Raw genomic sequence first — 27526 nt, forward strand, 5'->3', positions numbered from 1 at the left:
GCTCGTGCCAACAAAATTAAGTGCAAATAAGCTATGGCTTAATACCAGTGCAGTGGCACTTTTTGAAAGGTAGCTTCTAGAGATGAGCGAGCACCCAAATGCTCGAGTCCATGTTATTCGAGTCGAGCTTTTCGTAAAATTCGAGAGCTCTACTCGAGTAACGAACCCCATTGACTACAATGGGAAACTTGAGCATTTTTGTATGAGGGACGCCGGGTCCCGAGCTGCTTTTTTCTCTCTCTACCTCTCTCCCTCCCTCCCCCCTCCTCTCCTCTCCCCCACCCTCTCTTCTCCCCCTCCTCCCCCTCTCTCTAGCCAGCCCAAAAATTTGCCGATGACGAGCGCTGCGTCGCGGCTGGGGGGGGTCAAAACAGGCACGTCACAGCAGGGAGGGGCCAAAGACTGGGGCGGGGTCGAACATGGCTTGATGCTCGTTCGAGTAACGAACAGGATCGAGGACGCTAATGCTCGAACGAGCATCAAGCTCGGCAGAGTATGTTTGCTCAACTCTAGTAGCTTCCTTATAAGTCAATGTTTGACCTTTTAACAGCCTTGCAACATGACTAAGGATATAAACTAAACCAGAGTTTTCTCTATAAGGAAAAGGTACCCAACTACAGACAGCTGTTTCAGGGTTTATGCTTCTCATCAGTAGAGTTGTCCTTGGTTGGGTGAGAGACCTGTGACGTGGGTCAAGAGGGATACGGTTTCACCCTGTGTCACCCTATACCTAGTCTCCACAAGGAAATACAGTACACCTCCTAACTCCCTTCACAAGCCTTTCAAGACTCAGTGAAGTGGAACCCTACTCTGCACACTGTAGATGTGTCTCTTTCTTACAGAGAAGACTCTAGTATGGCTTATATCCTTAATCATATTGCAAACTCTCTTATAGGGGTGCCTGCACCCAATTAATGCTCTCCACAAGAGAAACAGTAGCTCTCCGGGCTCAAAGTTAAATGAATACAGATTAAACACTTGCATAAAATTACCATATCCCAAGATAATAAAATACGTCATAAGGCTTTATTAATGTTAAAAAAAAAAAAAATTTTTAAAGTTATACAGTTATATGTGGTCAAAATGATAAAGATTGACTCATGTCTTATGACTTTAGGCATACCCACACTTTTCATTTAGAGCTAAGATACTAAAAATACTTCAAATCCAAAAAATGATTGTTTTTATTGTGAAAGCCCATGTAAATCTAAGAAATACTCCACATTCTTTCTTTCCCAAAGTAGCAGCACAATAACCAATAAACAAATTATTATGAGCTTAGTATCAAAAGTGCTTAACCTCAAAGATACCACTCTATTTTGGTTTGCTTACATTTTCCTGTTGAGCCAAATGAGAAGATTTAGGTAATCCCATGTATCTTTTTTTATATAAAATCTTAGATGTCAGCAAATAATGGAGACTTTGAATCACTAAAAATACACATTTTAAGATTCATATAAAAATAAGGCTAAACACAGCTGAGGTCCTATGACATGTAGGAATACATATATACCAACCACATTGGAGTTTATAGCCCAAAAATATATTAGCAAAGCATTCTTTTACAGAAACCATTGTGAGGGTTCTCTTTGACTTTAAAATCTATTCCAAAAGTATGAAATTACTGCACAATAATATATTACTGCAAAGGAGTTATCAGGGAAAGCTACTGTAAACAGCATTATATCTACATCGTCTATTTTCTTCAGAGTACAAACTTTTCAGCATTGATGAGCAATACTGTCTAGAATGTAAACCTAGCTGGAACATGAGTCTCCCCCCGGTACTATTGTACCTTGTCACCACCAGAATCTAGGGGTTTGACAGGGCTTGCAAGGAGGAACGTGCCTGTCACGCCGCTAGCTACCAATTAGGTGAATTCCTGAAAGTCCTTGAAGGTCCTAGGAGTGTGTGTATTGATTTTTGCCTGGCCTGGAGGTTGTTTTTATGTTATGCTTACATTATGAGCTCTAAATGCTTCCATGTTACAGCTGTAACATGGAAGCAATTAGAGCTAATAATCTAAGCCTAACAGGAAAACTAACCCAAACCCTCTAAGCCAGGCAAAAAGCAATACACACGCTGCAGCAATCACTGTCCCCGGAGCAGCCATCTCCCTTCCATCTCCCCTGTCCAACTGCTAGCCACCACCTCCGCTCACAGTGTGATCATGGCCGCGCTTGAGGAATCCCCCTGCAGTGAGGCAGTACCTCCGCTACCTCACAGCTCTTAGCAGCCGGTGTGCCGACTCTCTGCTCCGTGCCACCCGCCAGCTGCATGCTGCTGACAGGTGGTTGCCTCGCTCACTCAGTGTTCCACTCTGTCTGTGGCTCTCCTGCCGCTGCAGCTCCCAGTCTTACCGCTGTCCTCCCCAATGGACTGCCGTGTCAAAAAGGCACTTGAGGGATTAAACATGCCCCCAGCCAATCAGAAGCTGAGGGCATTACTAAATTTGAAGAGTGCTGTATTCTGTCACTACCCCTAACTTCTGGTGGTGACAAGGTATAATAGTACCCTCCCCCCCCCCCCCCCCCCCCTGCAGTAAAATGCTTAAGACCCTGCGACCATGGCTAAACCCCACTCAGGTAGACGCAGTCTACAGCCAAAGATGGAACAAATCAGATGTCTCCAATACTGTTTCAAAAACATGCAAATCCTATTAAAATCCTATAACTGAAAATCAGCTTCTACGGGTTACAAAACAGCCAGGCAAGTGTGTTCAGCTGGTTTCTTGACTCCTGTTGATATGCCATAAATGTTTAAAATGGCAATACCCCTTTAAGTTACTTTCATAAATGAGTTAATTATGGCAAGATGTAACTCTTACCTGTGCAGTTGTAAATATTCTCGCGGTCTGTTAAGTAAATGTAGAAATCTATCCACTATCTTGTTCTTGCCAACTCCCTGTAAACATATAAATAGACTATAAACACATACATGAAAATCTCTTCCCCATTAATAACAGGAAATTAAAAAGTGAAACACAATATAATCTAACCTAAATGTAACGACAAAGTCATGATTCGTAAGGTACTAGTCAGGAAAGCAAAGAAAATCCCTATATGACATTAAAAACATTATATCAATGTTATAGCGGATCTTTGGCTCAATGGATAGTTCAGTTTTCCCAATCAAGTTTGTTATAAGCAAGTGCGATTAGTGAGATAATTATACTTGTGCCAACTTATATTCAGTGGAGAATACATGTTCTAATTCCATTATATTGTGGTGAACTGTATTGTCAAATACTACCAATCATGAATTGACAGCTTTACTTTTACCCCTGGGTAGATGTGCACATGCTCGTGTGTGTGTTCGCCCTCTAAATTCACCTTTAGATACATTCTACTGGCAAAGCAGAATAATGTTGCTTTAATGGGATTGACTAAATGTATAATTAGGTTAATGCACTTCCTTTAATGAATGAGACTATGGCAAAAGTTCAAATGTTGTGTGGTACTGCATGTCAATTGGGCTTTTAGATATAACTAAAACATCAGAGATGCTGTGGGACACTTGTAGCTGGCACGAAATATACTGTGAGGTGTGTCATATGTCCATGTCCCTTCTTGGGCCTTTAAATCACTAATAGACATGGCTTAACTGCACAGCAACATTTACAATGAAATGCAATTGTGATTTTTCTTTATAAACTCAAATGTGTAATATTTGTGAATTTGTGAAAATATTATTAGTGGTTATAAATACATTACTTAGGTTGGATTTTGTCCTATTCACATTTGACCCTTAGAAAATAATAGTCCTTAGGGCTTATTCAGACGACTGTATATCGGCCGGGTATTCACGTCCGGCCGATATACGGTGTCCCTCTTTGCAGGGGGAGTAGGCTGGAAGAGCCGAGAGCAGTGCACTGAGCTCCAGCCCCTCTCCGCCGCTCGGTACTATTGGCAATGGGAGGGGGGGCGGGGGCAGAACTAAGTCCCGGAACTTAGTTTACACCCCCCCGTCCCGTCCCTCCCTTTGCCAATGGTGCCGAGGGGCGATGAGGGGGCTGGAGCTCAGTGCACTGCTCCCGACTCTTCCAGCCTCCTCCCCCTGCAGAGAGGGACACCGTATATCGGCCAAGCATGAAAACCTGGCCGATACACGGTCGTTTGAATAAGCCCTTAACAAAATATCCAAGGAATTTTGCTTGTAGAAAATATTATCATCACAATGACAGCTGTCAAACCTAGAATGAAGCGATGATGTATAGGAGATCACTGCAAGAATGAAGGGCTGTTTCCAAGAAACATAAAAGGAATCAGACAATGAGAGTACCTGATTTCCAACAAGCAAGAGGTGTTCTCCAAGCAGAAAATCTTTCAGCATGTCTTCCATGACCCTCAGGTGCTGCAATGACAAACACACTGCTGAAGTCAGAGCTCCTATGTATTCAATGGAAGCAGGGCATATTTCAAATGGTAAAATAACATGCAGAACTTGACTGTCACTCCTGATTACATGTAAGTGGATGAGAAAACTGGAAAGAGGCAGTTTTGTCTTTAGGAGAAGGTCCAACCAACAGCTACTCACAAAAATAAGATATACATGAACCATTCTCCTATGACACATAAATGTATAGACAGATCTTATAGCATAAAAACCATTAATATTGCTTTATTTACATTTTTAATAGAGGATTTTGAGGAAGAAAAATCAAAATAGATTATATAAACGGGAACGTATTCCTTACATGAAAGTCAGCTACTTTTCCTGATCCCTATGCGGCAGGCTGTTGATTTTCTTAATTTCCCATTATGTACAGGAATCTTGGTCGTTAAACACACTAGTAGAATCATTAGGAGGAAGGGCAATTCTAGCTAAGCAGTGGAGCACAGAAGAGTAACGCTGGGTTCACACGGGACGGATTTCCAGTGGAATTCTCGCAGATTGACTGTACCGAAAATCCACAAGAATTCCATTAGAAAACCGCAGCTGTGGGTTTTAGAGCAGCTTTGCCGCCTGCATTTCAGCTGTGGCCATCTCTCCCCATAGAGAGGAGAGAGGCCGCTGCAAAAAAAAAAAAAAAGAATTGACATGCTGCGTCTTTAAAATCCGCGCCGCATAGCCATTTCCGCACTGTTTGGCCACAACAGATTGGTCGCAGCATGTGGTCAGGATTTTTGCAAAATCTCGTCCTCTTTGCTTGCTAATCCAGGGATTAGGAGCCGCATGTGGAATTTCCGTGCGGACAATCGGCACGGAAATTCCGCAGCAAATCCATCCCGCGTGAACCCAGCCTTAAGGGATTCTCTTTGCAAGACCAAAAAACAAATAATAGAAAAAAAAACACATTACCCAGAATGCTTGTGCTAACAATTACCTTTCCTAAAGAGTAAATGCACAACAAAAATTGATTGGTGGTTGTGAAGGTGTCAAGAACAATCCATAAAATAAATGTGCAGAAGAGCTGTCAGAGGATGTTTTCAGCTAATGAGAAGACACAGTTCCAGCCAAAAGGGCAAAGCCATCAACAGAGTGCTTTTGCCCCAAATTGGTGGTGATGGGGTAGTTGGGGTGTCTCAGCACACAGGCCCCATCAATTAAAATTTCTGAAATGTGATAGTTTAGCATAGTTAGTCTAATCTGACTGTTCAGCTTTCTCTTTTGTGCTCACTTTTTGTGGGACGTCCTGTAGTTTCTATTGGGGTTATTTTGGAGTCTGTGTGATGTTTTCCTGATGTTTACTGTGCAAGATAATGTGTTGCTTTCATAGACTGAACTTTTATGGACAAGATGATACCAAATGTGCTTATTTCATTTTTAATAGAGGAAAATGTTGTTTTTTTTAACTCATTTTTACATTTTTTTCAGTCCCCATAGAGGACTTGCAATTGTTTGATTGCTCATACAGTATACAATAATACCACAGCATTACATTATAAAGCATTTTGACAGGCAGTTTATGAGGGAATTTATTCATTGCTAAATTGGGGGCCTTGAGAAGGCCCCTGGCTGCCATGGCAACCAAACAGCACCCATGATAGCATTTAAATCCTACTCATGATCCTGTCCCATATAAACCCTGCGGACCCAGGACGTAAATGCAAGCCCTGTGGTGTTAAGGGGTTAAAAAAGATGCTCTTTCTTCTACAACTTAGTTAAAAATGGAAGCACACTTCAAACCCAGTTTCCTACTTACAACTCTAAAAATAAAGATCTGACCCAAATCTGATCTTAGCCATTTGGGATTATTTACTCTAGAAAAAAGAAAAAAGAAGGTTAAGAGGCGACCAAATAACCATGTATAAGTACATGAGGGGACAATACAAGGATCTCTCCCAGGATCTGTTTATACCCAGGACTGCAATGGTAACAAGAGGACATCCGCTACGTTTAGAGGAAAGCAGGTTTCATCACCAACATAGAAAGGGATTCTTTACTGTTAGAGCAGCTAGACTGTGGAACTCTCTGCCTGAGGATGTAGTGATGGCAAAATCCTTAGAGGATTTTAAAAGGGGACTTGATGTCTTTCTGGAGAGGAAGGATATTATAAGCTATAAATCTAAGATTATTTGTTAATCCGGGTATACAGGCAGGTCGGAACTATTAGGGGTTGATCCAGGGAATAGTCTGATTACCATTAGGGAGTCGGGAAGGAATTTTTTCCCCAAAAGGGCTATTGGCTTCTGCTCTTGGGGTTTTTTGCCTTCCTCTGGATCAACAAAACAGGAGGCTAGACAGGCTGGACTAGATGGACATTGTCTTCATTCAGCCTTACGAATTATGTTACTTCGTTACTATGTTACTATTTTACTGGCAGCATGTTCAGCTAGCCTTCCAATGGCTCTTAATAAAATGTGCAAAATATATGTACTCAGTCACTGGGAGATCCTACTTATCAATATAGCAAGTACCTGCTTACAGCATACCCAAGTTTTTGGAATAAGTTTCTGGGGGTGTACACGAGAAACAACATTATTTCTGGTCAGGACTTGTATCCTGTATTCCCCACTATTTTCCCCCTCTACAGGATGTATATAAGATTCTCAGTTTTCTCAGAACTAGCATGGGGAGATTAGCTGTCATGTTATTTTCTATATTCATGTTCACTGGAGCAGAGAACTGCAGATCCTGCTCTCTGTCTGCACATACAGCAAGACATAACATCATGCAGTGAATGGCTCTTTTGCTAGTTATCATATTAACTATTATATAAGCACAAGCCGTTTGAAGAGTTAGTGGCCATTTAAGTCAAAATGATCTTATCAAAGATACACATGAGAAGATCACTCTGATCTGTGATCTTGGACAGCTATTAATTTTCACAAGGAAAAGGCCCTAAAGAGAGCTTAACCCCTTAGTGACGAAGCCTGTTTACGCCTTAGTGACGGAGCCAAATTTTGGAAATCTGACATGCGTCGTTCAACGTGGCATAACTCCGTAAAGGCTTAACATATCCCAGTGATTCTGACAATGTTTTTTCGCCACATGTTGTACTTCATTTAGGTTGTAAAAAGAGACCGATATAATTTGTGAATATTTATTAAAAGTACCAATATTGGAAAAATTTTGAAAAAATTGTCATTTTTTCACATTTTCAACCGTAATATCTCAAATATGTCCAAACATACTGTACAAATTTTTGATAAGATATGTATTTCCATCTGTTTACTTTATTCTGAATGCACACTTGAAAAACTTTTGTGTTTTTTTTAACCATTTAGAGGACGTACAAATTTAACATTACTTTTCAGCATTTTGAGGAGCACTTTGTTTTCCTGCACCAAGGCAAGTTTGCAAAGGCTCATAAGTGTCAGAATAATAGATACACCCACAAATGACCCCATTTTAAAAACTACACTCCTTAGTGTATTCACTGAGGGGGGTCATGAGTATTTTGACCCCACCAGTTTTTTTCAGGAATTCGTTCAATTTAGGGGAGAAAAAATAAAATTTCATATTTTTGCAAATATGTCATTTTAAAGACATATTTTTTTTTCCTATAGAGCCCATGAAAATGAGGATTTACACACCAAAATGGATACCCCCGTTTCTCCCGTGTTCAGAGACATACCCATTGTGGCCCTAATCTCATGTCTGGATGCATAACGGGAGCCAAAATGAAAGGAGTAGTCGGTGTCTTTCAGAACATAAATTTTGCTTGAAGGCGTTTTAGGCCCCATAGCACTTTTGTAGAGCTCTTGAGTGGCCAAAACCAAAGAGAACCCCCACAAGTGACCCCATTTTGAAAACTAGACCCCTTAACGAATTTATCTAGGGGTGTACTGACCATTTTGACCCCACAGTTTTTGAATGAATTCAAGCCAAGCAAAAGGAAAAAATCGTGATTTTCGTTTTTTTTGTCAATTCTGTCATTTTAAAAACAGCTTTTTTTGTACAGCACACGCATGAATGAAGCCTTTCACCCCAAAATGGATACCCCTGTTTCTCCCGTGTTCAGAGACATACCCATTGTGGCCCTAATCTCATGTCTGGATGCACAATGGGGCCCAAAACGAAAGGAGTAGTCGGTGGCTTTCAGAACATAGATTTTCCTTGAAGGCGTTTTAGGCCCCATAGCACATTTGTAGAGCTCTTGAGCGGCCAAAATCAAAGAGAACCCCCACAAGTGACCCCATTTTGAAAACTAGACCCCTTAACGAATTTATCTAGGGGTGTACTGACCATTTTGTTCCCACAGTTTTTGAATGAATTGAAGCAAAGCAAAAGGAAAAAATCGTGATTTTCGTTTTTTTGGCAATTCTGTCGTTTTAAAAACTGCTTTTTTGGTACAGCACACACATGAATGAAGACTTGCACCCCAAAGTGGATACCCCTGTTTCTCCCGTGTTCAGAGACATACCCATTGTGGCCCTAATCTTTTGTCTGGATGCACAACGGGGCCCAAAATGAAAGGAGTGGTCGGTGGCTTTCAGAACAGAAATTTAGCATGAAGGTGATTTAGGCCCCATTGCCCACTTGTAGAGCCCTTGAGCGGCCAAAACGACAGAGAACCCCCACAAATGATCCCATTTTGAAAACTAGACCCCCTAACGAATTTATCTAGGGGTGTACTGTGTATTTTTACCCTACAATTTTTGAATAAATCTAAGCAAAGCAGTAGGAAAAAATTACAATTTTCATTTTTTTGGCAGTTGTATCAATTTAAAAACAGTTTTTTTTGTACAGCACACATAGGAATGAAGAATTTCACCCCAAAATTGATACCCCTGTTTGTCCCGTGTTCAGAACCATACCCCTTGTGGCCCTAATCTACTTAAAGGACGCATGGCTAGGCCTATAATGGAAGGAGCACCCGTTGGATTTTAGGGTACAACGGAATAAATTCCAGGCCCCATTGCCCACTTATAGAGCCATTGAGCGTCCAAAACTATAGAGAACCCCCACAAATGACCCCATTTTAAAAACTAGACCCCTTAACGAATTCATCTAGGAGTGTACTGCGTATTTTGACCCCACAGTATTTGAATAAAGTTCAGCAAAGCAGAAGGAAAAAATTACAATTTTCATTTTTTTGGCAATTTTGTCAATTTAAAAACTGTTTTTTTTGTACAGTGTACATAGGAATGAAGACGTTCACCCCAAATGGATCCCCCCGTTTGTCCCGTGTTCAAAAACATACCCATTGTGGCCCTAATCTACTTACAGGAAACATGGCAAGGCCTGTAATGGAGGGAACACCCGTTGGATTGCAGGGCACAACTGAATACATTCCAGGCCCCATTGCTCATTTGTACGGAATAAAAATTGACTCCCTAAAAATCCCCCCCCCCCTCCACGCCCTTTTCGGCGTACCCCAAATCTTAGATAAAAGTAATAATGTGAACTGTGTGGTATTTCCAAAGACGGGTAATTATGGAGGCTGGTTGGGATGGGCACATAGGGCAATAAAATCGGGTATCCCCCCTCCTCTCATGCTTTTTGGGGGTCATTTTTTGACCTCAGTGGCGGGGATGGGGTGTAAAAAGTGGCGTTCCGTGAGTCTCCGTAAGCTTGATGAGGTGCGGCGGTCTCACACAGAAGACGCTCAACAAGCTGCTCCTGGAACTGCAGGAAGGCGAGCGTTCCCGGGGCTTCTTGTAAATTGCGTATTACAGGTAGCGGTCTGAATAACGCCGGACTTACGCAGCCGTAGGTGGATCCCGGCTGTGAGCCCGGCTGTGACCCTGCGTACGGCCGCGTAATGTACTGCGCATAACTGCGTACTTACACGGGCGGTCATGCGCAGTACATTTTTTTTTGTTGTTGTTTGTATTTCCCGCACCATCGCTTAGCGATGACACGGGTACCCGCAGCCCGTATACAACGTAGTTGCGTATGGGCTGCGGGTATATCCACGACCATGGAGCACAATGGGCTCTATGTTGCTGATATCCGCGGTAAAATAGAACCTGCTGCGTTCTCTTTTCTGCGAGTGGATTACACAATTCCAACCCGCTAATGTGAGCGGAATTGTGTAATCCAATGCGATTGATCTGCGTATTACCGCTAATCAAACGCATGCGGAATCCGTAATTCCTATCCGGTCATGTGAGACCGGCCAAAGGTAGATCGCTACCTTTTTATCACGTGACCGGGGACCGCTCAACGAGGCCACCCGTCACTGCTCCAGGCTCTCGGCGACCAACGGTCGCCGAGAGCAAGGAGATATTAAGTTTCCTGGGCTCCCCGACTCCTGCGCATGTGTCCGGTGTTTTGCCGGCGGTCGCATGCGCAGAATACGGGAAAGTTCACGGAAGAAGATTGCGTCGGGGTGCAAATATGGAGGCCTCCGGTAAAAAGTTTTATCTCCTCTCACCGATCGCATCGGTGAGGGGAGACGAACCTTCCCCTTTTTTTTACTTTTACGTGATTGCCATTATTCTTTGGATAACGGTGAACACGTGATCAGGAACCGCTCACTGCGGCCCCCCGTGAAATCTCCAGGCTCTCGGCTAAGTTTTGTAGCCAGGAGCAGGGAGATTTTAAAAATCCACGGCTTTTGCGCATGCGCCTGCCACATTGGCGAAGGGCGTGTGCGCAGAAGCTGGGGTGAGGTCCGCGGATAAATCCGCAGGCCTTAGGTATGTCATTTCATCCTCCCTCACGGATATGATCCGTGGGGGGAGATGAAACGCAAGCTTTTTTTAACTTTTTAAAACTTTTTTTTACTTTTTGCACTTTTTTTTTTTTTTTACCTTTTACCCCTTTTTTTATTTTTATTTTTTAACTTTTTGCACTTTTTTTTTACTTTACATGATCACTGTCATTCATTGGATGACAGTGATCATGTCCCTGGTGACATCCCTCTGCTCTTGGCTACACATGGCAGCCAGGAGCAGAGCAATTTTGAATTTCCCGGGGCTCGAGCCCCTCTGTGCACGCGCCCGATGTCAATCATCGGGCGCGCATGCGCAGACGGGGATTTCGGGTCCCGGGACATCGGGACATCGCAGAGGACCGGAGGTGAGTATCTTCACCTCCCCTCATGGATCCGATCCATGAGGGGAGGTGAAACTTTACTTTTGTTTTACTTTTTCAACTTTTTCGCGATCACCACTATCGCAATGGATAGCGGTGATCGCGGGCCCGGGGACCGCTCACAGTGGTCCCCGGTAACACCTCCTGGTTCCCGGCTACCTTCAGGAGCCGGGAGCCAGGAGATTTTAAATTTGCCGGGGACACCCGGGCTTCTGCGCGTGCGCGTGACGTCATCGTCTGGCGCGCATGCGCAGAAGACCGCCGGCGGGTCCGGGAGGACCAGATCTCCGGGGAACACCGCCGACAAGCCGTGTGAGTATTTTCAGCTGCCGTGATGGATCCGATCCATCATACCAGCTGAATTACTACTTTTTTACAGTGCTTTATTTACTTTTTTGCGATCGGCGCTATTCATTTTATAGCGCCGATCGCAATGCCGGGGGGGACTGCCCGCATCCTGGGATGACAGCTCCATGCTGTCGGCTACCTGCGGGCACCGACAGCATGGAGCTGTCACGTCCTCAGGCCAGTGGGCATCAATCCAAAGAGGATGCATAAAACTACGTCCTCTAGGATTAAGGCCCACTTTCTGAGGACGTAGTTTCCCGATGGGGCGGTCGTTAAGGGGTTAAAGTGGTATTACCATCTGACAACTTTCATGACTCTCTTTGAAACTTCCACAAACCTGAATGCAGAGACATACATACAGAGGTGTGACCCCTTCTCTATTCAGCCTGTGACTGGGTGAAGCCTACTAACCTTATGAAAGGGGGTTCAGAAGGAGTTGGGATCTCCACCTAACATTTATGGCTCAGGCTGGAATACATCTTTAAAAAGGAGTATGACATACAGCTTTTAAAATAAGCTTCACCCATCTTTTACTAACAATTGTCCCACAAGCTCAGTGGCCCTGTATCTCTGATAAGATGCATTTAATTAGACCAACATATTGTCTTGACAGATGCACTTTAAAGGAAAGCTAAACCTTTAAGTTGGGTTCACATGGAATGGATTTGCCATGGAAATTCCGTGCGGAATTTTTGTGCGGCAACTCCGCCGGCGGCTCCTAATCCCGGGATTAGCCAGGCATGTGGACGAGATTTTGCAAAAATCTCGTCCACACGGGGCTGGCAAAGCGTTGCGGAGAAGCGGGGCAGAACCGGCAATGCGGCGCAGAATTGACAGCTGCAGCACGTCAATTCTTTTTTTTTCCCGTTGTGGTCTCACTCTTCTCAATGGGGGAAGAAAGACTCAACAGAGGACGAACCGCTCCAAAAACAGCGGCGAAATGTTGCAGGTTTTGAAGCTGTAGCTTTTCGTTGCACTGTGACAGGTCAAATAAAAATTATACAGTCAAAACTACCCTTATGGGTTTCCAACGGTGGCTAGCTGAATTTCCAAAGCAGCTGTGCAAATATGAGGTTGGTGAAATAGATGTGAACAAGAAAAAAAAACCATTTAGGGTACAATCACATACAGTGAAACCCACAGAAGTACATAGATAGGTGTGTATTTAAAGGAGTTGTCTCATGACTGGTTTTACCTGTCATGTAGGCACCCTAGCCAAGGTTTAGCCTGAGATAAATGGTAAAGGGTGGCTGCGCATGCTCACCACAGCTCCATTCATTGTGATGGGCCCGCTGGAGACATCCAAATTCAGCTATCTCTGATGGTAAAGTGAGGTTTGCTGTTGGTGAACATGGTTTACTAACCACAGAGATGGAAATACTAAAGAGACTGGTATGATTCAATTCTCCGCTTCTTACAAATTATTAAAAAATCAAACAAATGAAAAACTATTGACTTTAGATTTCTGTAGAATAGATGCAAAGAGATGAACCTGTAGGACAGCCTAGAACCTACATACCATTTCCCACAGGGTTCCACCCCTATTTGCTGCATGTTTTATGTGAAGGACAAAATTCACCTATTTGAAATCTCTGATGATGCTTTTTTTTTTTGATATTGGAAACTAATGAAGGCCATAATAACTTTCCTAAGCACCTTATCACATAATCAGCCATAAAACCATATAAAAGCCATTTTAGGTAAAACATCCTGCATTGGATTATTCTGATCTCCTAAATTGCTGTAAAAATGTGTCACTAATTACAAGCAACAAGATGCTGCCAAAATGTGAGCTGACCCACTTCCCTCTCGATGCTGATTGTAGTATTACCTTGAGGACAATATCACGCTCAGATAAACAAATTAGTCAGCTTAGCTGCATGCATACATATTCTAAAACGAGTCTCTCTGTGACTGATGTACAGAATGCAATGATTTTCGGTTTGCCTCCCACCCCTCTTGCTTTTTCTCAAGCCAAGTGATGCTTTCAGTGGAGAGGCAAGAAACAGGTCATGTGGAAGTAGGTCAGCCAAAGTCCTTAGAAAAATACGGCTTGTCAGTGTAGACAAGGCTCAGCCAACCCCTGTGTATAATATAACCTCACATCATGCAGTCCATAAGCCATCACCTATATCGCCCATCTTCTCAATACCAGTTATGGCCTCTTTTCTACCTTCAACAGATGAGTAAGGAAAAATCAATTGGATTGCAAGAAAAACAGAGGAAAATCCAGGAAAAAAATATTGTCGTGAAGAGGTGGCTGATCTGCTCTGCAGGGGGATTAGGGTGAAAGGACTTAGTCTAATACAAAGGAAGCCCACAGCAGCTGTCCAATGCAACCAATTCTATTACTACTTTTATTGTCCAGTCAGTTTTAGGGTGCCGTCACATACGCAGGTCCTCTTCAGGCTTTTTGATGCAAAAGACAAAACGAGAAGAGGATTCAAAAAAAGAAAAGCTGTATCCGTCCTTGATACTTTCTTCTGCTTCTATGATCCCTAAGTGTTTTGGGCTTAAAAAACTGCATCACAAAACTTGAACAAAACCCGTGTGTATGACAACAGTCCATATACAATAAAAGCCATTAGAGATGAGCAAGCATACTCTTTAAGGCGATTTACTCGAGAGAGCATCGCCTTTTTCGAGTACCTGCTGGCTCGTCCCTGAAGATTCGGGGGGGCTGCGGTGGGAGCAGGATGGAGAGTAAGAGAGATCTCTCTCTCCCTCCCGATCCCCTACGCAACTCCTCGCTCACCCCCACGGCCACCTTGAATCTTCAGGGACCCGCCAGCAGGTACTCGAAAAAGGCGATGCTCTCTCTCGAGTAAATCGCCCTAATGAGTATGCTCGCTCATCTCTAAAAGCCATCCAACTGCTGCTTATTTGCACCAGTTTCATCCTCTCATCCATTATGGATGGACTACTGTGCTACCCTTATATTATAAAAGATTTACTCAAACTATGACAAAGCAAGTAGTTGCCCTCAAATAACCAGTATGATTTCAACTCTGCTGCACTTCGGACAATGAAAGCAGCTTGGTAGTTATGGGTAACTGTACCACTCTGCCCCTGCAGTACTTTTGATACATTTATTTTATTGTGTCTATGTGAAAATTCTATCCAATCAAATTAAACTACACATTTACTGATCACAAATAAAGGGATTATTTTAAAAATATTCCAGTGATCCTATGAATGGAAGGATGTTTATGCAGAAAAACTTTGGTACAGTGTTAGCCAGTAGAACAAAATGTTATTGGTCCCAGTAAGAGAAACAAAACCTTGCAGATAGGATACCTTTTAACCCTTTCCAATCCACTGTCTGACCTCTGAAGACATTATGATTTAGGGCTGTACAGCTCTGATGTTGGAAGACATCCGTCGGGGTTCTCTCACGGTATATTGCCAACTTCTCTGCTGTCGGAGCCTATCCAACATGTTACCTCATGCAGTACTGGCTTTAGCCAGCATATAGCGCCATTGTATAACGGCAGAAAAAGAGTAAGCCCCCAAGGAAAACCAGGATAAAAATTGGATTGGAAAGGGTTAATGGCTAACAAAAAGAAGTCAAGTTACAGCAAACTTTTGATTCTACGTGGGTCTCTTCAGCTGGCTGAAAAAAGTTTGGAACTATAATACCAGCCTGATGAAATCTGCCAGTATGATACTAGAGACTACTATTACTGCTAAAAAAGCAGAAACCTAAAAACATAGCTTTAATAAAATTATTTAAAACCCCCAAGTGCCAAAATGATTTATCCATAAATAATGCATTTCAATAGAGAGACCCATAATATCTTGGATAATTCGATAAGACGGACAAGTACTATTGTCTGTCATAGCAATCAATAGAACACCTAATAATCCTGAAAAGAGTGGTCGCACACTGGAACCTGCCCCTAAAAGCCCTATATGACCTTAAAAACTGATACAGCAAAAAGGATAGGTATGATCCGCAAATTAGTCCACCATGACAGTCAGTCACCACAGGAATAATCCAAGATATACATCAAGATAATTATTCCAAAACCAAAGAGCATTAAGGGAATACCTTAATCAGATACTTGAACCAGAAACAGGATTGATGTTATAAGAAGGCTGTATGGGAATAATAAAAAGCACCACAATAATCCCACAAAAGCCTAAAAAAACAATTAGTAGGAAATAGGGTAAAACAATAACACTATATCAATGTGGACAAAGTATATCAATAAACATATCGAAAACCTTAATATGAGCAGGAATGTATTTCTTACTCAAAAATATTGATATCTCAAATATACTTCACATACTCTGATATCTTTCCCCCTTGTTTGATTTACTTTGTCCATATTGATATGGTGTCATTGTTTATCTAATTTCCTATTCAGGCTTTTGTGGGATTATTGTTATATTGATTGCTATGATTGATATTAGTACTTGTGGTCCATCTGATTGAATGGTTATCTACTGATCTAAGATATTCTGGATCCCACTATTAGAATGCATTATTTATGGATAAATAGATTATTATTCTGTATATTTCACCATTTGTAGTTTTAAAAAAATTTAGCAGCAGCTATGTTTTAGGTGTCTACTTTTTAGACAGCAATAACTATACCAGCCTGATGAAGAGGCCTAATCAGCCTCAAGAATTTGCTGCAATATGGTTTATTTTTGTTAGCCATTAAAAGGTATCATATCTACAAGATTTTTATTTCTCTTGCCAAGACCAATAGTGTGTACACATACATGCCCCTCCCTCTCCATAGTCCGTTCAAAGTGCCAGGAGGGTAGCAACACATGAAATATCAACAGTGGTGGTATGCTGGGTGATTCTAAGCTTGTTCTCCTAACACCTTCTTTACCCAGCCGAAACAAAGGCTCTACACCTAGACATCTCCAAATGGGCAGCATCACAACCAAATCGACTACATCCTCTGCCAGCAGAAATGGAAAGGTTTAATGTTCTCTGCAAAAACCCTACCAGGTGCAGACTGTGGGTTCAATCTCAAACTCCCTATAGGCAAAGTCAAGGTCAGGCTATGCAAGCTCAAGCATCATGCCATACAGAGGAAATTTGATGTTAGCAAGATCCCTGCACAATACGAAGTCGAAGTGAGAAACAGGTTTGACTTGCTCAGGCAGGAAAGTGCGGACCTAAACGAATCATGGACAGAGATAAAGGAAAACATCACTGAAATCACTCAAGAACATGTCCATACAAAAAGCCAGTTCACACTAGGAGATGGCTAATTGCAACCAGTCTCCAAATTGCTGATAAAAGGAGAAAGGCTAAGGCAAGGAAACTCAATGCCAAATTCCAAAGAGAAGCCAGGAAAGACAAGACCAACTTCCTGAATGCTCCGATGATGCATGAGACTATAGGAAGGGTCACACCAGGGAATTATTTCCCACTGTGAAACAGGTGAAGAAGCGTTTCTTTGTCTGCAAGCAGCCATCACGGATCACGACAGGAATGAAATCAGCATGCAGCATGACATCAGGAATATACAAAACTACTATATGCTGGTGTCAGCAGTGACCACCCAGAGGAACATGGGGGCCAAGAAGATGTGGAACCAGACCTGCTGGAAAGTGAGGTGGAGTGGGCATTGAGGAAGTTGCCAAACAGCAAAGCACCTGACATCGATGGGATCCTTGCAGAGCTGCTCAGACTAGTCCCAAGAGCTGTGCTTGCAATACTATGCCGGACAATTTGGAGGACCTGCACATGGCCAAAAAATTAGAAAAGATCAGTTTTCATCCCACTCTCAAAGAATGGTGATGTCAAGGACTGTGAAAACTATAGAACAATTGCTCCGATACCCCACGCCAGCAAGGTACTTCTGAAAATCATCCAGAAACGCTTGGACAGTAACCTTGACCAAGAACTTCCCATGTTCAAGCTGCATTCCATAAAAGCAGAGGATGGATCATAATAAAAGGTAAAAGTATCAGAAGAAGCTATATCTGTTTTTCATTGACTACACCAAGGCTTTTGATTGTGTTTAGAATGATACGCTTCGTGACGCACTGAAGGAGGTAGGAGTATCAGAGTGGCTGATTAAGTTGATCAGGTCCCTCTAAAGCAATCAAGAAGCCACAGTGAGAACTAGGTATAGGGATACAGAATGATTCAAGATCAAAAAGGGCCCAAGACAAGGATGCATCCTCTCTCCTTTTCTTTTCAACTTCTATGGGGAAGCGATCATGAGGCAGCTGGACTTAAATGATCAGGGTATTGGGTTGAAAATAGGTGGAAGAACCATCAGTAATTTAAGATACGCTGACAACATGATCCTGGTAGCAGAGACAGCAAAGCATCTGAAGATGCTGATCTTGAAGCTGAAAGAAGTGAGAAGATGGCACTTCACCTGATCGTCAAGAAGTCAAAGACCATGACTACTGCTAACAAGGAAGTCCAAATAAAGGTCAACAACGAGGAAATCAAAGTTTTCTATTAAGGCCCATTTAGACACAAGCGACTTTTGAGCGATCATCGTTGTGCTATTTACAGCTCAAGATGAGCGATCACCTTGCGCTTGCCAGCGGAGGATGCAGAAGACAAGCGGGGTGCCCCCGCTTGTATTCTGCATACAGCTGTTCCCCCGCTCCGAGCACCCGGCTGTTATACAGTCGAGCGCTCAGAGCGGGGGAAGCAGAAAACAAGCGGGGTGCCCCCGCTTGTCTTCTGCATACAGCTGTTTCCGCGATTCTAGCGCCCGACTGTTATACAGCCGAGCGCTCGGAGCGGAGGATGTCCCCGCTTATCTTCTGCATCCAGATGTCTTCTGCACGGAGCGCGTGGCTGTTATACAGCCGAGCGCTCCGTGCCGGGTAGGGAGAACAGAGATGGACCGCTCTGTTCTTCATACTCAGCCTGTTATCAGGGATGGGATACAGCTGAAACAGTAGTATCAGCTGTATCCCGCTGTAAAAACCCGATAAGGCTCATCGTCGTCTTTCAGCAAAAAAGAAAAATGCCGCTTTCAAGCTGTGGTGCTGGAGAAAACTTCTACGAACCTCCTGGACAGCTAGGCTCACCAACAAAGCTGTCTAGGACCATATCAACCCAGAGATGTCCCTGAAAGGCAAGATAACAAAACAGAGACCGACTGACTTTGGACACGTGATGAGGGCGAATTCACTGGAAAAAGAGATGCTACTTGGATGGTCAGTGGTAAACGGAAACAGGGAAGGCAAAAGACGTGTTGGCTACTTACGATCAAATGGGATACGGGAATGGACATCAGGCAATTGAAAGTAACCGTAGAGAATAGAGAAGCATGGAGAGGACAGGCCCACAGAGTATCCAAGAGTCAAACACAACTTAACGGATAGGATTTGAATATATACCTACACACACACACATATATACATATATATATATTTATATACACACATACCATTTTCTACTTACCTGTGCATTTTCATAGAACAGGACATCTGGCACTTTCATCTTCTCGCCAGGATTAAATACTGGGACAGTAACGTTGCCAAGTCTCAGTATTCCAGATTTTATTTCACCTAGAAAAAAAATGTACCAATTATAACACCAGTATCAAATACTGAATTTGTGTTGTTACAGCATTTATACGGATTATATAAAAAGAAGCAGCAAGAATGGGGGCTATATTTTAAAACAATGGAGCTCCCATTGTTAAAAACAATAACAATAACATTGTCATCTTTTTAGTTTGCAAAAATGCAAGTTATTATACTGGTTGCTTTGGGCAAAACAGTTTTTTCTCCTCACCTAGGAGGAACTGGGATCCTGTGACCCTGGTTTACCAATACATGAAGACAGAGCTTCCCTTTGACTGCAACGGATTGCTTCAATGAGCAGCATTTCGCTCCCACAGACTTTACCAGAGAAAGCTTTATGCATGTGAGGCCATCTCTCCATTGTAGTCTATGTGGAGCTCCAACGTGAATCGATAGGTGAAGGTCAAAAAGGTGAGGCACCTGTATGCTAATGTGTAAAATGAGAGCACCCCTTTAAAACACACTTCCAGCGAAAAATACAAACTTCAGGGTTTATTTTAGATTCTAGTGTAGAATAACTTTCTTTTCGAATCATAGCTCTATGAGCCAAAAGCCTCACTTTACTTTAATACACCAACAGTAAGTTGTTCTCCTCGTCTGTCAAGTACAGATACAGTGCAGCTGCAGCCCAACCATTTCAACAAGCCCATTTGCTCATACTGCACTTGCCACATTTCCCATTTGGACACTGCTGCCATCTAACCACTCATACTCCGAGAGGAAAATAGAATGCTAGCTTCATGCTACAGTAATATCAGGAGGTTTTTTTGTCTAGCAAATATCCTCTAAATACTCAAGGGCAGCTTATGTAGCCGATATCAGCAGAGAGGAAGTTAAAGGGAACCTGTCACATCACCACAGCACCATAAACTAAGTTATGGTGCTGGTCGGGATTGGGAGAATGAGACAGGGGAGGTATTTTTTATTCTCAGCTGCCCCAAGGTTCCTGCGGTGCCCGCCGCTGAAGATCACACATGGCACTGGAAATGCAACTCTTTTCACAGTGCCATGTATGCACTCTCCTATATACAAGCCTATGGGAGAGCGTGTAAGTGGCACTGTACAAAAAGTCGGATTTTCAATGTCGTGCGTGATCCTCAGTAGCAGACACCGCCAGGACCAGGGAGCAGGCTAGTATAAAAAATACCTCACTCAGCTCACTCCCATGTCCCCAAACAGAACCATAACTTACTTTATAGTGCTGTGGGGACGTGGCAGGCTCCCTTTGAGCCCCTCTCACCTCTGGCCCATACTACAATGAATAAATTGCGCAAACTGCAAGTAAATAAAGCTAAAAAACAGCACAGAGCATTTCTTCTTTAATTTTAGTTCAGAAACGTGAATAAACATGCTGAGCTGCAGCATATCCTAAGAGGTTAATACACTATAAAAATGCTACTGGAAGGCAAAACTAATGGGACTTTTACGTATAATATTTAATGACAATGCGTTTCGAGCAAGCCACTACATAAGGAATCATGTCCACGGAGACAGATCCGCAGCGGGTGTCCCGCGCGCGTGATCCACGCCCCATAGGGATGCATTGGACACCCGCAGGTATTTAAATACCTGCGGATGTCATTTTCCCTTGAGGCGCGGATTGCGTGTGCGGGAAATCACCCGCAGCATGCTCCATTTTAGTGCGGGAGACTAAAAGCCTATGGAAGCCGTCCGGATCCGCGGCACACCCACAGCTGAATTCCTGCTGTCCGGCGTGGGGGACAGCAGGAATAATAAAAAAAAGTGCATGGCGCATGCGCACGGCACGCTGCCGGCAAGCCGAGCACATCCGCCAGGCCGAAGAAAGAAGATCCGGCCGCAACGGAGGAAAGATCCGCAGCGTCCGGACAGGTAAGTAAATCTTCTTTTTAGGCCTCATGTCTGCGGTAAAGGAGGGACCTGCTGCAGGATTCTGCATGAAGAATCCGCGGTGGGCCTGATTTTCCCTGTGGACATGAGGCCTAACTGTCCTGCGCTTTCTTCTTCTCCAACCTTGAAGGTCACATGAGGTGTTTGTATAGGTCATTACCTGTTTGAAAACTCATACTCTGTACCAGAACATTTTTGCTACAAAAAACTACCCAAATACATATGAAAAGCTTTGTCTTCTGTGAACAAGAAATTACAGCAATTTACCAAAAAGCCCTCGTTTCATCTGCCCACAGGGCATTCTGTCAGGAGGACTGTGGCTTTCCGACATGAATATTGGTAAACTCTAGTAGAGTTTCTTTTTGGTTTCTCAGTGTCGTCTTCTAGGGTTCTCAGACTAATTTTCATTCAGACACCGATACAAAGTGTAATCTATTGCCTTGAGCATAAAAGGCAGCTTGGTCATTTGTAAATGGTGTTCTTGTTTAATTTTCTCACAAAACATCATCCAGAGGAATGGTGCATATAGTCTCATAGACTGCTAATGGTAGTAACAGAAATATAAAGCTTTACAAGAACCTGCTTGGTTACTATCTTCTTTCTAACTGTACTTTTTTTTCCTCTTTTTTTGTTATTTCCTTGTTTCAGAAGATATACGTATTGACCAATGAAAACTGAGGGAGTGCTTTATCTTTGTTTAACTCATTAAGGACCAAGCACAGAATTTACGGCCCCTGATCAGCTCTGCCAGTGACTAGTGTCAATACAGGGGATGATTTCCCCTGTAACTGGGGCTTCTATGGATGTGTCAAATTTAAAAAAAAACAAAAACATGTGAATGTCCTTCAGAGGTCTTATATGACGTCATGGGGATCATATATAGTAAAACGGGGCAAAAGTCAGTGAAAAAGATATTTAAAAAATAGCTTTTTTAACATTTATATACATGTATTTTTTAAATAGTATATTTTAAACTAAAATAAAGTATAGGAACGGGTTCCTCATTTTGTTTCCAACGTTTTGATATATAATATGTATGGTTTTGGATTACAGGGCGCATACAGCAACGGTATTAGTTGGCATTGGGTTCATTTCTTTCTTATGTATATGTTTTTATTTTATTTTGTAGTTTTGTTTTTCTTATTTATGTAATTTTTTTTACTATCTATGCCCCCCATGACATCATATAAGACCTAAGGGGGACAGCCACATGGTCTTTTTTTTTTTATTTGACATTTTTCCACTGTAGCTGGGGTATCCATAGGAGCCCCAGTTACAGGGAAAAACATTCCCCTATAGTAACAGTAGTCACTGGCAGAGCTGATCAGGATCTGCTAGTACCCTGTAGATCTGCTGTGCCAGGGAATCCTGGCAGTCACGTGACTGCAAGCTTGTGTAGTGGAAGAAACACTTCCACTTTCACTCTTTAGTACATAGCGCTCATTGAGCGCTGTGTACTTGGGAAAGGAGAAGGCAGGAGGGGTTGAAAAACACTTCCCCCTCCTCCAAGGGGTTATCAGCTGTGGCTAACAGCTGACAACCTGTCCTGCTTCTGATTAATTGCAGAAGCAGGGCCTTTAATCCAGTGACGTATTTTTACTATCGGCTGGGATTACAGCCCAGGACCAAGCAACGTAAATTTACAGTGCTTGGTCCTTATTGAGTTAAAGAGTACTGGTCACATCCTCTGACAAGGAGTGCTCTTCTTTTCTGCCAACTGAACACACTTCCAAGTGCAGTTTAAACCTCTGGATGTGTGTTCCTAGCATATATTAAGGAAGGGGCGTCATAGCCACTTAACATGTCTATTTATGCTGGTTTTAATAAAACAGAGAAGTCCCTGCTCCCACTCACATGCGATAGCTCCTGTTACTTTGAGAGTCAACAGTCTCCACTACCCAGTGTCAATCAAGCATCACATCTGCCACCGACACTAAATGGTGAAGTCCATGACTTTAAAATGGACTACAATCAGGCTCCAAAAATACGGGGAGCCAATAAGGGCCAACAGGGCTGGGAAGGATGCACTACAAGAAAGGTAAAGAACAGTGATGGAACCTGCAGTGATGTGGCTACAAATGTCCTCTGCAAACATGAAAGCACTAAAGTGATCATCAGCTGCAGGAGATTAGGGAACGTTTTTCAGAAATTTGTTTACATCAAGAACATATACTTGATGAAATCTAATTAAGGTCTAAGAAAATAATCACATAAAAATTAACTTACAGCTGAAATCTTGGTTTTGAAAGGTTTCCATTTCTGTACTAATTTCCTCAATCCCTGAATCCATCAAAGCTTTTTGTAGAGCTGATCGAGCCAAACTTGGCAAAAATCTAGGAAGGTATGAAAATGACATATTTATTACAAACTGTAAAGACAGCAATGAAGCATTTAAATTACAGGTGATTCAAACCTTGAAAAAAACAAGATAATTTGGAAATGACACCATTAAAACAGGTTATCTCAAAGGGCACCAAAACGATGCAAACTGCTTGTTTACTGTCTTGATTAATGTATGCAAAATAATGTGGGCACCACTTATGTAGGCCTCACTTTTCCAGCATTCAGATGCGCTTTTCTGCCGTTTCGCACTTCAATCCAGTGACCACAGCATACCTGGTCACCTCAACACACTTCATGACAGGGAAACGTCTGATTATTATATGTACATCATAGGGAGCTGCAACCCACACAACCCTCTTCACAGTCACAGCTCACACCCTTCCATCTCCATTTTACTTGCATCTCATCATCTTAGCACGATCCCTGTGCATCCAAACATAGCCGATACCTCCATTTGCTCCACTCCTTTCAAGGGGTATTCCCATCTCAGCATTCATGACTGAAATGGAAAAACCGTGGCAGTTTCCTGAACACTTTGCCAGCTATGCAAATAAGGGAGATGGAACAATACTCTCTGCAGCGCCACCTATTGGAAGGCAGCATTCCTGCAAATCAATGTCAGACTCTTTATACAAGCCTTGTAACAATGATTGGGAATTGATAGCCAAGCGAGAATTTATACACAGACAGCTGTTTCTGGGTGTTTGGCCCTCATCAGTGTGCAGTAAGTTTCTGGCAACTTTATCAGCTGTAACAGAGATAGTCGGCAGTCTTATGCTGTTTCCTTAACTCCTATTGAAGTGAATGTGGATTACGGAAACAGAATAACACCACATTACGCTGTTTAAATAACTCCCATGTTCTGGAAGAAAGAACCTGTTCCTTCGGTCACATGTTGCTGTGATGCGCCGACCATTGGGGGTCGATGTCAAAGACAACTCTGGTCTTGCCCCTGAACCATGATCACGTGACTGGCATAAGAAAGAGCTGAAGGGTAAACCTGAATGCCACAGGGATCAGCTCCTTGTAAGTAGTGCTGACATTACATTGCATTAAACAGAGAGAGTTTTTAGCCAAAAAAACCCATTAAAGAACAGGATCCAGATGGAAGTCACTGGTAACAGGATGCAAAGCCTGAACTTAGACTACATCTCAAAGAGAGGACTTCGTTTTGGCTCCACATTGTAAAAAGGATATATGAGAGCTGGAGAGGCTTCAAAGGCAGATGACTAAATTATTAAATGCACTTGTTCAACTTTTAAGAGCTACACCTTAAGGCTGGATTTAGATGAACGTATATCAGCTGGGTTTTCACGCCCAGCCGATATACGGCGTCTCTCTCTGCAGGGGGGAGGAGGATGGAAGAGCCGGGAGCAGTGCTCTGAGCTCCCGCCCCCTCTCTGCCTCCTCCCCACTCCTTCTTCGCCCCTCTGCACTATTTGCAATGAGAGGAGGCGGAACGGGGGCGGGGCTAAGTTCTAAGCATTAGCTCCGCCCCCACCCGCCTCTCCTCATTGAAAATAGTGCAGAGGGGCAAAGAAGGGGTGGAGAGGAGGCAGAGAGGGGGCGGGAGCTCAGAGCATTGCTCCCGGCTCTTCCAGCCTCCTCCCCCTGCAGAGAGAGATGCCGTATATCGGCTGGGTGTGAAAACCCAGCCGATATACGGTCGTCTGAATGCACCCTAAAGAAGATATTATGAACATACAAATATATATGTGTGGTTGATAGAAATAACTGGCTCCTAATGTTTTCATTCCGAGAAATGTAAGCATGTAGGTGACATGTGCAGAAAAGGTTATTTAGACATCTATATAAGAAAAGCTTTTTTACAATTAAACTAACCAAACTATAGAATTCCCTCCCCTAAGAGGTAGTAATGGCAGATACAATGTCACAAAAGGCAAAGTGTTTATTTAATGACATACGGCACTGATGCTTATAAATATTTCAGTATTCAATAATGTATAATTGAGCAAGAAAAGTTGAACCTGATGGATGCATATCTTTTTTTTCCACCTAAGTAACTACGTAATTCAATCAACTTAGGTTCTCTACCAGACCAATTTCTTCACTCTGCACTGAATGAGGGTATACTCACATTGACACATCTCGTATGGTGGAGCACATGGACACTCTCACTGCGAGAGAGATACCACCCATCAAATACATCCATTACAAATAACAGGTTGTATTTTTGTGTAAGCCTTATGCGTCTCGCAACACACAAAACTCACACGATTTGTTCGCCAATGTGGAATGCACCCTGACACTAACATAAATGCAATACTATTACAATTCAGCCTATAAGTATTGGAACTTGTTTAAAAAAGGGTAAACTCCAAATGATACTAACAAGTGCCATACATATAAAAGCTAAAGAGCCACAAAACGTACCTTGAGAGGCATGCCTTATTAACTGCATGATGAAGACTCTCATCTGGATATTGAGACAATCGTTTGCAGATTCGAAGTAGCTGTCTCGTAGATAATGATGAAGATAAAGACTGTGCCTGTCATGGAAATCACAAAGGAGAATGACAATCTGTTCAAATGCTTTATTCACAGTGTATATATGAAGAATTTATACATGAAATATACAGCATTGAAACTATATACTTGTTGTGTATATGTCATCATAATACTTTCTGGTGCATAGAGATTATATAGTTCAGGACTCTTTCACATGGGCGTATATATCGGCTGCGTTTTTACGGCTGGCTGCTATATGCTGCCTATCTGATGCATTGGTTTACAATGTATCAGTTCAGATGGGCGTATTCCCGCGGCGTAAAAGCGCCGGGCTGGCAAAGATAGCGCATATTTCCGGTTGGGCGCTTTTACGCTGGCCAGAAGAGATAGTTTAGGAACTATCTTCCTGGCTGGAATACGACGGCGGCTCCCATAGACTCCTATGGGAGCCTATGGATCTGCCGGAGAACGGAGGTGGAAGGGAGTTTAGCAGCGTGTCTGCTAAACTCCCACCCACTTCCTTCCTCTTCTCCACTCCCTGCCGGCTGTTTGCAATGGGAGGGAACGGGAGCTTAGCAACTAGCTCCCACCCCGCCCCTTGCTGAGAGCTGGTGGAAAGGGGGAGGCAGTTTAGCAGAACTAAACTGTCTTCCCCCGCCGACGGTATTCTGGGCTCAATGTATACTCACCGCACCCAGGCTGTCTGAACAGGTACACAAATGAGAGATTTGTGCACCCGTTCATGCGATTTTCGGTTGTGCTGTGGCTGTGACACGGCCGACCAAAATCGCCTACTCCAGTGTGAAGGAGCCCTCAAGCTAATATTCAGTTTCCTGTGTCCACTCTTCAAAGAACTCAAACCAAAGGATATCTCTGATGTTGCCAATTACTGGCACTACACCAAATGTTTAATATTACTTTGACTGAAAATCTGTGTAAATTATGCTATTATATATTAAGACTAGTAATAATAAAAACGTGCAAGTAAAATGTTTTATCAGTTATTCATTCTCAAAAAAAAAGTTGCATTTCAGAAATTCTGGTACAGACAGAGTTAAACGGGCTTCTCCGTCTACCTCGGGCATCCCGAAACGATTGATTGCCAGACACAAATCAATGACATCATCATTAAATGTATAAGCTTATTTAAACAACAGCATCTATAGAATAGCTTAAAGGGATAGTCCAGGAAAGCCTGATATACTGTGTTATGTCCGATGCAGGGCCTGAGGGGGCGGTGCATGACTCAAAATGGAAAAAAAATCCTGAAGACAGAAGTTATGAACCACAGATGACAATGCATAAGTTATTCCTCAGAAGTGTTCACTTAATAAACCACGAATAACTAAACTACCAATAAGAAATAGAGCATTAATATTATTAATAAAAGGAATTCTGTACACATTTTTGTCAATACAAAAACTGCTGACAGATCTATGTAGCAGATGGGAGCGATTATATCGTTATTAAATATGCTTGTAGCTGCATAGTTGCAAAATGTAACTTTTAATTGCCATTGTGCTCTGCAGGTGGGACTTCTGGT

At 42.7% G+C, this 27526-nt stretch overlaps 1 protein-coding gene across 1 annotated transcript in view; it reads right to left on the reverse strand.

Annotated features, from left to right (window-relative positions):
* The window catches only part of VWA8 (von Willebrand factor A domain containing 8), a 292087-nt gene that overhangs the window by 152107 nt on the left and 112454 nt on the right, over positions 1-27526 (reverse strand). The window contains exons 18-22 of the mRNA XM_066581651.1: positions 25909-26024; positions 23398-23504; positions 19178-19284; positions 4282-4353; positions 2828-2904 (exon numbers count right to left, since the gene is read on the reverse strand). Of these exons, the coding sequence (XP_066437748.1) occupies positions 2828-2904; positions 4282-4353; positions 19178-19284; positions 23398-23504; positions 25909-26024 (479 nt within the window). The remainder of the gene's footprint in view (positions 1-2827; positions 2905-4281; positions 4354-19177; positions 19285-23397; positions 23505-25908; positions 26025-27526) is intronic.

The sequence above is a fragment of the Eleutherodactylus coqui genome, chromosome 1 (assembly GCF_035609145.1).
Source record: "Eleutherodactylus coqui strain aEleCoq1 chromosome 1, aEleCoq1.hap1, whole genome shotgun sequence".
NCBI lineage: Eukaryota > Metazoa > Chordata > Amphibia > Anura > Eleutherodactylidae > Eleutherodactylus > Eleutherodactylus coqui.